General features: G+C 36.9%; 1 protein-coding gene across 2 annotated transcripts in view; it reads right to left on the bottom strand.

Moving 5' to 3' along the window:
- ANKRD44 (ankyrin repeat domain 44) overlaps positions 1-14,373 on the bottom strand; it is a 325,415-nt gene that overhangs the window by 107,062 nt on the left and 203,980 nt on the right. For both annotated transcript variants that reach the window (XM_082466993.1, XM_082466992.1), the window contains exon 10: positions 9,401-9,479. In XM_082466993.1, the coding sequence (XP_082323119.1) occupies positions 9,401-9,479 (79 nt within the window). The remainder of the gene's footprint in view (positions 1-9,400; positions 9,480-14,373) is intronic.

Consider the following 14,373-nt stretch of genomic DNA (forward strand, 5'->3'; position numbering starts at 1 on the left):
CTAAATGATGATGAGTAAAATGAGTAGAAGCATGAACCATAAACTGAAAAATCTATATTTATTAAAACTATAACATTAACCATCACTTTAGTAACACAGGAAACATCTTATTTTATTTTGCCTTCTCTTTCCCCTAATTTTTATTTTACTACCTTTCTTTCTTTCCCTCCCCTTTTCATATATATATGAAAAGTTATATATAATATATAATATGAAAGATAGTCTATTCATTTATTTGAAGAACCATTTAGAAATAAGTCAGACATCATGACATTTCACCCCTAAGAACAAAGACAGTCTCCCACATAACCATAATTTCATCATCATATCCAAGAAATATAACATTGATACCATAATTTTATATAATATAAGTGCATATTCCAATTTCTCCAATTGTTCCCCCAAATGTGCTTTATAACTGTTTTTTTTTAATCCAGGATCCAATCAAAGATTCTGATAGCATCTGGTTGTCATGTCTCTTTAGTTTCCTTTCATCTAAAACAATCCTCCTGCCTTTTATGTATGTATATATTTCTCTCTCATGTCATTGATATTTTTGGAGACCACGCGAGGAGTCATGTAGGATATACTGCATTCTGGAATTGTCTGATTATTTCCTCATTATTAGATGCAGGCTAAACATTTTGGCAAGAATACCCTAGAGTTGAATTGCACTTCCCATCACATCTCCACAGCACACACATAAGGTCAAGTTATTCCATTACCGGGTGATGCAAATTTTGATTACTTGCAATAGGTACAGAGTGTCAGTTTGGGAACATGAAAAAGTAAGTTCTGGAGATGGGTAGTGGTGATGGCTGCACAACAATGTGAATGTACTTACTAGTGCCACTTAAACATAGTTTAAATGGTAAATTTTATGTACCACAATAAAAAAAAAAAGAGGCTTGATTATCAGTAAGAAAATATCAGTAAGCTGATATTTTAAAACTAAAATACATAATTTTAAGCTACTAATACTATAATGTTTAGTTTGTATATCTAAACTACACATACACATTTATATCTTCCAGAATAAGAAATACAAGAGATGATTGCCAGCACTCTCCACTGTACAAATGTCTTTTCGCCTTTTGTAATTAACAAGGAATTTGTGGGTGATACTTACAGACTGTGCAAATACTCTATTTCCCAACAAAGTTGCCCATAATGATTTTAGCATATACAGGGAGTACTTCGTTCAAAAGTTATCTGAATTCTTTATTCTGTGTGCTTATATTATCAATTTGATACACAGGTTCATTTGATTTTGTTTTCAAAATGTTTACCAGCTTTGATTTAATTTTATTTTATTAATATGTAACACACGTTTCAAAAGTCAAAAATTCTACACTTTTAAAAAGTCCCACTCTCATTTCTATCCCTTTCACTTCACCCTCAACCACATGCTATAGTAATTAATCATTTTCATTAGTTTTGGTTTATGCTGTGTTTCTCTTTGCAAAAACAAGCACATAGAATCTTTTATACCATGCTTTTTTTTTTTTTTTTCCACTTAACAACATACCCTGGAATTCAATCCTAGAGATCCCTTCTTGGAAATCTTCCTCATTTTTGTATAGCTTAATTATTTTTCATTGCATGGATGTATTAGTTAAGTACACCAGTCCGTTATGGATGAGCATTTAGGTGGTAAAAGTCATTTTGCTAATATCAGGAATGCTGCAGTGAATAACCTCATTTTGCAAGTGTTTTGTATTTGTTGGGTCTATCTTCAGAATAAATTCCTAGAAAGGGGATTTCTAGGTTAAAGAAATGAGTATGTGGTTTTGTTAGATTTTGCCACGTTTCCCTCTTTAGGTGCTGTGCAATTCTGCACTCACACAAGCAATGTATGAGAGTGCCTTTTCTCCCCAGCCTTGTCAAGCTTTTGAATATATACCACGTAATGAGTGAGAACTGGTATCTCACTGTAGTCTTTTCATTTCTCTTGTTAAGGAAGCTGAGAATCTTTTTAATATATTAAACAGCCATTTGTTTACCTTTTTCTATGAACCATTTTTTCATGACTTTTGCCCATTTTTCTAAGAGTGTGTGTCTGTGTGTGAGAGATCTTTTATTCCTTAATTTTTAAAGGTTCTTAAAATATTTGGGAGATTGCCCATTTATCAGTAATACATGTTGCAAATATTTTTGGCCTAGATTTTCATTTGTCTTTGGTGTTCTACCTTGAAAAAATTTTTTTTTCGTAATTTATGTCTTTTATTGTATTTAGATTTTGCATTGTAGTTAAAAAGGCTTTCCCCACATCCTAGCAATAAGGAAACTGACATATGTGAAAATATTTGCTACATGCATTAGTGATAATTGGGTAAGCTTCCAAGTAGTTTAAGAGTCCTTGAAAATCATGAAATAAGGAGAAATCAAGAAGAGGGAGGGGGCTTCCCTGATGGCGCAGTGGTTTAGAATCTGCCTGCTAACGCAGGGGACACGGGTTCGAGCCCTGGTCTGGGAAGATCCCACATGCCGCGGAGCAACTGGGCCCGTGAGCCACAACTGCTGGGCCTGCGCGTCTGGAGCAAGAGAGGCCGCGATAGTGAAGAGGTCCGCGCACCGCGATGAAGAGTGGCCCCCACTTGCCGCAACTAGAGGAAGCCCTCGCACAGAAACGAAGACCCAACACAGCCAAAAATAAATATAATAAATAAATAAATAAAAGATTACTATTAAAAAAAAAATACTGTGCAGCCATTAAAGTTATAAAAAAAAAAAAAAGAAGAGGGAGGAACGGGGAGTGACTGCTAACTAGGATAAAGATTTTGGAGGGGTGTGATGAAAATGTTCTAGAATTAGATAATGGTGATGGTTGTAAAGCCTTGTGAAAATATTGAAATCCACTGAACTGTACACTTTAAAATGGTGACTTTTATAGTATATGAATTATATCCCAGTCAAAAAGGAAGGGCCTGAAGAAAGAAGGAAAAGGGGAGGGAGTAAAGGACAGGGAAGAACACCAAGGAGAAAAATCACATAGTGTGTACTCTTGCTTATGTAAGCCCACACGCACTTACGCTTTTAATAAAAGAAAGCACCTAGGACCTTCCCTGGTGGCGCAGTGGTTGAGAATCTGCCTGCCAGTGCAGGGGACCTGGGTTCGAGCCCTGGTCTGGGAAGATCCCACATGCCGCGGAGCAACTAGGCCCGTGAGCCACAACTACTGAGCCTGCGCATCTGGAGCCTGTGCTCCGCAACAAGAGAGGCCCGCGCACCGCGATGAAGAGTGGCCCCCGCTTGCCACAACTAGAGAAAGCCCTCGCACAGAAACGAAGACCCAACACAGCCATAAATAAATAAATAAATAAAAACTACATTCCTTTAAAGAAAGCACCTAGGATATTGGGGCACCGAAATTATTCTAAGGTTTTATTTCCTGACTATCCTGCTCATAAACAAATCTCTGCATCATTATGGAAAGGAGTAAGTTACCGAATTGTCAGCTCATGCTCTTAGATAGCAGGTATTTTACAATAGGTCAAATCTTAAGCTTTATTTTCATCATCAATTATATTGAACTAAAGTAAGCTGATATTTTAAAACTAAAATACATAATTTTAAGATACTAATACTATAATGTTTAGTTTGTATATCTAAACTACACATACACAATTATATATTCCAGAATAAGAAATACAAAATCCTGAGAAATGTGAATATTATATAAATGGCTTAGATCAATCTAAAAAGATATTAAGCATTTACTTTAAATAATATTTATTACTGAGAAAGTAATTTTCTCACTGTAGAAAATTTAGAAGATGCAGTAAAATACAAAGAAGAAAAGAGAAGTCATCTATAAATTCACTGATTATCCGAGATAATCAGTATTAATATTCTGGATATTTTGTTCCAGTTGTTTGTATGTGTGTATGCATTTGTGTGTGAAGACATTTCCCATGGTTGAGATCATAGGGTAGAAAGAGTTTTGTATCCCGATCTCCCCCTTAATATTACATCACAAACACTTCCCATGTCATTAATTAGTTTCATTAATGCAACTGTAAATGACTACATGATATCAGTATTTAGAGAATTCACTCAACAAGTCCCCAATTACTAGGCATTTAGGCTATGCCCAAATCTTGCCATTAGGAAAAACACAGGAATGAACATAATTATACATAATCTTTATCCACATTTCAGATGATCTCCTTCAGCAATATTTCTACAAGTAGAACTACTAGATCACAAGTAGGAATGTTTTTAAGGCTCTTGATGGACACTGGCAAATTGCTTTTGAGAAAGGCTGTGCCCATTTGCACACCCATCAGAGGTATACTTGAGCACCAAAAGGAAGCCATTGAGAGCCTTTTCAGATCTGAGTAAAGAGCATTAACTTCCAGGCCAAGACACTATTTCTTATAATATGACCATTATAAAATCTTCACGATAATATCTGTATGGTCCTTCATTCTAATGAATCCTAACTATGACCACCAACTTCCTAAGATTTATTTCCAACAAACAATATATTTTCTAGCCAGGTGTACTGGTACAACAGAGTTAATGAACGAGAATCTCTCCTAAAAAGTGAAATAATTACAAATATGTGTGAGCTTTGTAGAAGAGGAAGATGTTAAAAAAAAAAAAAACCAAAAACTCCAATTAGTACATATGTTTACACAGGATTTAAGATGCTGCACTCTGCAGCCAAGACTTTGGTATGTAGAGTTAGCTGCTGCCAATAAATGTGCACATTTGGAGTTTGCAACTTAATAGCTGTTTACAAAAAGGTAATGCCTTTTTAACTTTGTGACAGAGAAATATAAATGGCAACTTGAATACAACTTGTTGATCTTTCCTCATATCTTTGTGTCTGTGGCACAGTAGTGATTTTTAAAATCAGTTGTTCAAATAAATGGACTACAATCATTTCTGTGAAAGTAATAATTATGTATCTTTATCTATACATTCTTAAATACATAGAAAAATCTGGAAGTTTCACCAAACTGTCAATAGAAATTCTTGGGATGGGGTTAAGGAGACACATTGATGGGGGTCATGGGGGAATCTCTTTAATAAGTTAATTTTATTCTACAGTGAGCATGTACTAATTTTATAATCAAGAAAAATTAAAATAAAATTAGTTATGGAAAACTTCTAGGGACTCAAGAAATAGTTCACAGTAATCTAAATGTAGAAGTATCCAATTTAGACCATTTTTATGCCTTGGGGACAGGCAGCCACCTGGTCTCCATGGATACCTCAGAGCAATCCAGGGTACATGTATCCATGTGAGAGCTGCCCACAGTGGTCAGCCTGAGAGGTCCACCCACGGAGCTGATCTGGGGAAATGTGGGAGACAGATCCCCAGACTTCAAAGAAGTCTTTGTCCTGGACAAACACTACATTGCTCATGCCCTTCCCAGCCAAGAGTCAGAGCTCCATGTTTACCAGCCTCAAATATGCCAAAAATTGGATAGAAAAAGAGAAGAGGGAAAAATACTGGAAAGGATGGAATAGAGGGTCTGAGCTGATAAAGTTTCTTGTTGTTACTGTCATTTCATAAGTCAATTTAAAACTGTAAAAATATGGGTAATTATCTTTGTCATTTAAAATATACTTCTAGAAAACATCATAACTTAGTAGAAAAATAAAAGAGACTATTTGTTATTTGTTATTCAGAAATATGTTTTATATTAAAGTAGGACCTCTAGATGAATGAATTTCTATCTTACAGTCACTCCCCAAGCCTTTCCATTTTCATTTGCTTGGAATGCAAATTAAATATCTTTTAAAAAAAATTTTATTGGAGTATAGTTGATTTACTATATTGTGTTAGTTTCAGGTGTACAGCAAAATGAATCAGTTCTACATATACATATACCCACTCTTTTGTAGATTCTTTTCTCATATAAGCCATTACAGAGTATTGTGTAGAGTTCCCTGTGCTATACAGCAGGTCTTTATTAGTTATTTTTTTTTTTAGCAAATTAAATATCTTTACTATTCATTTGAAGGTTGCAAGTTAAATGTTGGTTATCGATCATTGATTTTTAGTGAGGAAAATAAATATTCATGAGTTTAGACATACGCAGAGCACATCAGAAGGGATGATTTATGCAGCATTATCTAGGCATTCATCTGAAATCAGTTTTTCATTGCACAAACAAGAATAGTTATCTTATTAAGTTGCCTCAGAAAGTCTGTGAGCCCAAAGGTCAAAAACCTCACAATGAATCATCCTAACCTATCACTTCACTCTTCCTTTTCAAACTTTTATTTTTAAAGCTTCTGTGAAAAAAGACATCATTTTGAACTTTTGTAACCTGCTGGACAGCATCTGAGGCAGCTGCCTGTGCAAAAGGCCAGAACAAATGCCTTCTGATATCAGATTGTGTCTTCGTTTACTTCTTTCCCTTTCTGGCTCTGACAACACAGCTTCAGACAACAAACAACGTGATTGAACCGCAGAGGTAGTCTTTGCTTATTAACTTAAAGAAGAAAAGAGTCTTTTGGGTTTTTCTTCAACGATCACCTTACCAAAGCTGAATGCTTCTGGAAAAAAAAGTTATTATAAAGAATTAATAACCCTGACTAGAGAGCAGTCAGAGAAGCAGAGAAATGCTGCACAAAGTCCAAACATCAGAGCCATTTAATAAAACAAATAAATAAACATCAAGAATGTTCCTCAGCAGGTCTTAAGAGCCAAGTGATGTCCCCATGGGGGACGGGCATTCCAGGTCCTGTCGTGTGGTTACCCACTCTGGAGGACAGACACCAGGCCCTGGGGGTGTGAGCCTCCAGGCTTTTCCCAGAAAGAAACCAACAAACAGGAGGAAAGAAAAGAGCTTCCTGTTCTTGTCCCTAAGGGCATTTTTTTAAAAAAGTCGAATGGAAGAACTCGCAGTTCTCACATCTGCAATGAATGCAAAGAACTGTCGGCTGAGAGAAGAGAATGCCAGATCATCCTTTTACAGGGATAAATAACTCTCTGCCAAATGCAAGCGACTCATAGAGTAAATAGAATTCAAGCTAAAAAACATTTTAACCTGTCATTGTTCATACAGAGAAGAGTAGTTGAGAGTTCAGTCTCCAGTGTTAGACTTCCTGGGTTCTAATCTCTGTTCCTCAACATACGTGCCATGTATCCCAGCATAAGTGACAACCTCTCTGCCTCAGTTTCCCTATCTTTGAAATGGAGATAATAACAGCACCTCTTTCTCATGGGGTGGTTGGAAGGATTTATGTGGCGTGCTTAGCCAAGTGCCTGGCACAACGTGAAGAACGCTCAACCAATGTTAGCTTTGTCATTATATGTAAGTTATGTATTACAGCCACTATATCCTCAGCATTACAGGACCCAGGATCCCACTCAACCCATAAGCAAGACGCCAGGCCAGCCAAGAATGAGATAGGCTCTGAGACAAGCTCCTTGATCACAGAGGACAAGACATAAGGTCTCTTTCAGGGGTCGTCCCAACTCAAAAGTCTAGCAAGAATGTCCAGAGAGGGCATGGAAGTCTTCAAGTCCACAGGGATGGTTTTTAGAGAGGTCAAAGCAGCCAGCAGCACCCCCAAGACTGTTGTAAGCACACTAGCATGACACAGGTCTGGCCCGCAGGGATGGACCTGTAGGAAGGCGGTGCTTACAAGGTGAAAAACTGCTCTTTCTCTGATCTGGTCACTAGTGCTTGAAATTGCTCTAACAGGGAACAATGATTTTTTTTTTTTTTTTTTTAAAGAAATTCACGTTCTTTTATTTATTTATTTATTTATTTATGACTGTGTTGGGTCTTCGTTTCTGTGCGAGGGCTTTCTCTAGTTGTGGCAAGTGGGGACCACTCTTCATCGCGGTGCACGGGCCTCTCACCATCGTGGCCTCTCTTGTTGCGGAGCACAGGCTCCAGACGCGCAGGCTCAGTAATTGTGGCTCACGGGCCCAGTTGCTCCGTGGCATGTGGGATCTTCCCAGACCAGGGCTCGAACCCGTGTCCCCTGCATTGGCAGGCAGATTCTCAACCACTGCGCCACCAGGGAAGCCCGGAACAATGCTTTTTAATGCCACAGAGCTAAGGCCTGGTGATTATGTTCACATTAAATTTTTTTAAATGGATACCAAATAGCTCCCTAGTTTTGTTTATTTTTAAGGCAGTGGACACTGTTTCTGACAAACAGTTGAGAAATACAGTGGGATGAGGAAAGCGTGCAGAGGAGAGATGCTAGGGTCCCTCCCCACCTCCCCTTGTTTACTTCAAGCAAAACAAAACAATTAAAGTGGCCTTTCAATAAAGTGAATGACAAAGGCATATCCCATATTTCAAACTAGAATTAATGGGTGTTGTGCAGTTCATTTTCATTTACCTGCATTTGCTCACTGGAAATTTGTTGGGATTTCTTTTCTTCTATAGTTTCACTGAAATGCTTATAAATTTCCTGTGCTTTGCTGCAGATATTTTGCTTCCTCAGCATAATTTCCCTGGCTGGTCTTCCATCCAAATGTCAAATGACTTTTTAGTTTTATGACTTCAGTGCCTAAGACATAACTTAGTACCACTAACAATTCAAGTGTATGTCATCCAGTATTCTTACAGATGAGAAAAAGATAGGTCTAAAAAAATTGACTAATGCCAGAATTTTGAGAACTAGAAATGTGGGTCAACTAAAGATAGTTTAGGAACTGCTGGATTCACCTGGAATGTCAGCATAAAATCTGAACTAAACCTGTTTTTTTTTAATTGTCTTTAAGATTTGCTAAAATAATAGAAGTTGTGTTGTCAAAGTCAATCCACTCACAGATTCTGGCCATGACCCTCTCATAGTAACGTGAGCCATGTTGTGAAGTGACACTCCCTAGTATTTTGGTTGCAGAGACAACCCAATGGTTCAAACACACCTTTATTGTAAGCCTGGGAAATTACTAGATTATGTGATTTTCCAAGGTCTCTATCAAGCCTGTGATTTTATGATCCTCTGTATCATGTACATACCTGCTTTTCCTCTGAGTCACTCATTTTTCTTACCTTTGCCCAAGTAGCTTAACAAGTTTTAACTTATGGAACTATGGCGAATTCAAACATTTAAAAATAATTCAGATTTGCTGCTAGAAAATGCCTGATACTTATTTTTATTAGTTTCAGAGTGAAAAATGCAGGATCTTGAGCCTATATAAGTAGATCATTTCCAGTTTCAGAACTCACATGTTCTTTGACTGACTGGGAATTGACTGTGAAACTTAGTGGCTCTATGTCCTCACTCTTAGGCTGAATTGGTGATGACATGTCTAAGAGCTTTTAGCAAAGTTCATCAAAGGACAGTATAAATCCAAGCTTAATAAACTCTAAAACAGAGCATCATATTTCACATTCAAATGCCTGACAACCAAACTCAGTCACACCAGGAAACTGCTCCAGTAATGACACAGGAGAAGAATCTCACATACCATTCTGAATGAGGGTTTGTGACCGTGTGAACCTTCCGTGGACAGCTGTCATGTGCAGAGGACTTTTACCATCTTTACTCTAAAAAATGAGAGAGAGAGAAACAATGGGCCAGTGACATCAATCTGAAACATTCCTATGGACATTGCCAGCAATGCTCAATAAAGTGTATGTGATATCGCAAGTTATTGCCTAACTTCACATTTTTTTTTCCCATTTTTTTATTGAAGTATTTACACGTGATAGCACAAGTTATTGCCTAACTTCACATTTTTTTATTGAAGTATTTACAACGTTGTGTTAGTTTCAGGTTTTCAGCAAAGTGATTCAATTATACATATATATATTCTTTTTCAGATTCATTTCCATTATAGGTTATTGCAAGATACTGAATATAGTTCCCTGTGCTATACAGTAGGTCCTTGTTATTTATCTATAACATCACATTTTAAAGAAGGTTCGAGATGTGGAAATTATTCTAGAGAAGAAATGCAAAATTTTTAGTTACACGGACAATTTTTAAACTACCCTGGTTTAAACTGAGGAAATCATCCAAAACATTTTTTCATCTCCTGTGATCTACTGGTGAAGGTTTCCTTCAAGGAGTTTTATTTTTCAACTTTTTAAAAAAATTGAAGTATAGTTAATTTACAGTGTTGTGTTAGTTTCTAGTGTATAGCAAAGTGACTCAGTTATACATATACAGTATATATTATTTTTCATATTCTTTTCCATCATACAGTAAAATGGATAGTATATGTATAGTTTATTACAGTGTTTTTTTCACCTTTTGTCTATAGTACATGAAAAAAAGACAAATGATGTATTAACTTGTTTGGCCCTGTTTGACCTGAAGATGACTAAACTGCTATAAATCACTGCAACTCTCAAAATCGACCTGAAATCCTCCACCATTCTCTACATTCTAATTCCACAGAGAAACACCACTTTCGATTATGCCAAAAGAGAAACATTTGCTTCACTTAACTCATTAGAAATCATAGGATTAAGATATGTAAATTGCCATGTTAATGATTATCTGGAAATATGCACTGAATTTATACATCTCTTTATTATTCAGGATATAAATGATGGCATTCTCTCTCCCAGATTAAGCCAAAAGATGAAAAATGTACAGAATCCATACATTAGTCATCATCACACCAAATACCAAAGTCCTACATATTTGATTAAGAAATAATCATTTACAGAATTTCTTCTAAAAATAGTGATACCCAAACGAAAATATTACTGTTATTTTAGACCCAAAGTATCCCCAACTGAGAGAATATATTATGTATTCTTTCATTCAGATATTATTTAAAAAAGAAAAGAAAATAAAGAAATTTATGTAACTATTCTTTTTCTAAGTCTCAGAAGAAACATTTTCCTAAGCCTGAGGTTAAAATATGAGATTTCAAAAACACAAGTTCATTTTTGTGATGAAATTCAAATACGTGTGCTTTAAAATGATTCTTTCAAAAACTTTACAATGGAAAACAAATAATCACTTAAATATTTCTCAGAGTGAACCACAGACTACCTGCATCTGAATCACCCAGGATTCTCGTTAGAAATGTGAATTCTGTGCCCTAACCCAGACCTAAACTGACCCAGAATTGATTTCATTTCTAACTTCCACAGCACACTAAAGTTTAGGAGCCACTGGAATAGCTTATAAAACCACAAGGTTTAACAGAAGAATATTTATTATATCCTATAAGTCTATTCCTTAGACTTAAGAAAGGAACTATGCACAATCTGTGCCAAGGAAAGAGTTAGTCAGAGTGGTAACTGCATGTTGAGTGAAGTAAATAATCATTATAGTGAAAGGTTCTCAGGTTGATGGGGAAAAAAATACAAAAAATAGGATTTTTTTTCTCCATCTTAATTTTGTATGATTATAACCTGAATTAGAAAAGATTGAGAAAGGAAAGGAAGATGGAAGTAAGCTTGAAGCTTTACTGAAATTATATCTTTAGGGAAAAGGAGCATTAGTCAAGAAAATGAGGATATGATGCCATCACCAATCATAAGACATATGATGGAGAAGAGCTCCTAAAAGCTTTCCGATTCCAGAGCCTGGGTCTTAGCTGGGATAAATGCAGACAATTCAAAAGACTAAGAAGTCTGGGAACCACTTAGGAATAAGGAGTTAAGACACACTCCCTCCAACAAAAAAGTGATGACAGTCCAAGGCTCTTAAGGAAAGAGAAGACAGAAATTGCAGAGCTGACATTCATTTGTCCCTAGATGGTGCTATTTCTTTAAATTTTGCTCCAGTATTTTCTCTTAAATTTAAGATGAAAACATAACTTATTTGCATTTAGTTAAATATATAGAAAGCCTTAAATATTTCAGTGTTTAGATAATATCTTTATAAATATTTAACCAAGCGCTTTTCCATGCCTAGAAAAGAGCTTAAAGGCTAGGAGTAACCACCAACCTGGTGGTCACTAACTAAATTGCAGCCAGAGAGCCAGAGCAGAAGTCACCAGTTTCTACAGTATATAGTTTACAAAGCTGGTCCCATTTCAAGGACAGCAGACACCATACCCTTTTCCTCCCTTGGAGTGCTTGTGCTTTTGGTAAAGGGACAAACAGAGATGACCAAAGTTAGGTTAAATGAAAAGGATGGCAATATGGTCAATGGGGATGCTTGCTTCAGATCTACCCTTGCAGATCTTTGCCTGAGTTCACATACCACTGAAGACAGACCTTAGCTGACTTTTTTTTCTCACTGGGATATGGGTGGCAGGAGGTTGGGAATTGGGGACAGGAAGCATTAAGGGTACCATAGCAGTCATTTTTGGGCAGCTTTGTTTACATGGTATAGGTGTAAAGGGAACTCATTTCAAAAAGCCATTGAAAACCAATGAAGGTCAAAAGACTAGTACTTTTTATTTAGCCTTTACAAGTTAGAACTCAGAATATTCAGGTTGAGACTGAGGATCCTACTGAGTTTCATTACCTGCCTGAGAAATTTTTCACGTGGGGGTGGGGTCGGGTGGCGGGGAACTTGCCGTTGCTGCTGCTGGCCCTAGAACTTCAGATACCAAACATTCCCTGAATGCTCAAAGAAGAAATGATCAATTCTCCCACTTATTCAAAGCTTTGCTTTTAGAAAAACTTCATTTCTAGTCTCCTTCCAATTTCTAGGTGCATTTTCCCAGAGCAGATTTAGGGCTTGGAAAATTTTGTTACCTTGAGAACTTGCTTAATAGCTCTCCTATTGACTTATGGTTCAGCCATAAGTCATGAAAGAAAACCAATGAGGACTAAGAATATTTTATGACAAACATTAGTATTCTTTCAGGGCAGAATTCACCACCATCCAAGGAAGATTAATCCTTGAATTAATGAATCGTTTCCATTCTCAGAAATCCATTCATTCTTTTCTTCCACTTCTAATGCCTTCTTTCCTCCTCCTCCCATAAACCTTCTCTAAACTTAAATACATAGTTACTCCCCAGGAAGCTGAAGGCACTGTGTTCTCTGTGGCACAGTGCCCCCTGGCGCCACAAAGCTCAGGGGCCCTGGTGGAGGGCAATAAAGTCTCTATAAAATAAATATAGTCAGAAACCCCAAAGGGCTTCCTAATTCAATGGAAGAGCAATCTAATATCCTGGTGTGCAAAAAGCCATATACAGTCTAATTTTTTCAATGCTTCTAAAGGCCGGAGATGGTACGTGGTTAGCTCAGACATTCACCCCCCTCCTTTCCTCACTTCCTCTCCTAAGATCCAAGGGCCATGTCGCTATTACTGCTTACTCTTGCCATTCCAGTTTCATCTTCAACCTCTGCAATGCAATTATAGAATATAACTTGGTCCTTGTACATAAAAAGAAGGGAGCTGGTCCACTTCAGTAAATGTGTGACGGGCTTCAGTTCCAGTCTCTTAGGGTTAAGTGATCTAAGGGCCCGTGCACAGAAAAGAATTGAGACCATAGGCAGGCGGAATGTTAGGCAGGCGGAATGTTAGGCAGGCAATTGTAATTTCTGAATCTATCTTTCTAAGTCATATCCAGCATGGCCACGTGTTTACTGTCTTTCTTTAATGCTTAGTCTGAGTGCTTCCAAAAAGAGCCTTGAGATGCTACAAAAATTACAATGTGGTCTCTAATGGAGAAGGGAAATTATTTCATATTTCCTCATGCTCTTCCTATTTGCAAAAAAAAAAGTAAACTTTCAACAGATTATTGTAATAAGTATTGTGTCTCTATTATTTTATAATAATTAAACTTTGTGATATCACAATATTCAAAATCAAGGACAGGGCCATAGTCAATCTAAGCAAAATGAGGGACGGTAAAATGCATGCAGGACACATAGCCTTCCTCCCCTCTCCATCATCTTGCAATTTCTCATGAAGACATCACTTTTTGTGTTTTGTGAGGACAGAGGAAAACATAGTGAACACATGAGTAGGTATTGGCTACATTTCAATCTGCTATTTTCTTCTAACTTTGGAAAATCTAAACAAATACAAATTGTCTTGCAATCTACAAACACTTTCAAAATCCAAGGGCAATGTGGTGCAGAGAGATAACAACCTCCGGTCAGACTGAATGGCTCCACGGAAATGTTAGATGATCCATGCATCCAGAGTTAACTAATAAAGATTCAAGAGAATTAGGATGTAGACAGAGTAGATGGGGAGACTGAGGGAGAAGGCTAGATTTGATTCAAAATCCCATTTACACGGATTAGATAATACATAAACCCAAGTCTCAGACTTTTTTTAAATGGTGCTTCTTATACTCTATTGATGATTAGCAGTCTACAGGAAAAAATTAACTATTAAAATTAAGTAGCTATGCTTTCCATGTCCGTTTTGTGGGGGAGAAGAGAAGGCTGCCATAAACCAAGGCACCATACCTAGTTGAAGCCTCTTATCCAATCTGAACTGGCTGCCAGTCAGTTACCTGGGAGAAGTAGGTAGGTATGCCAGAAAGTGGCCTTCTAACCTCAGCAT

This window comes from Balaenoptera physalus (assembly GCF_965194825.1).
Source record: "Balaenoptera physalus genome assembly, chromosome: 6".
Classification (NCBI taxonomy): domain Eukaryota; kingdom Metazoa; phylum Chordata; class Mammalia; order Artiodactyla; family Balaenopteridae; genus Balaenoptera; species Balaenoptera physalus.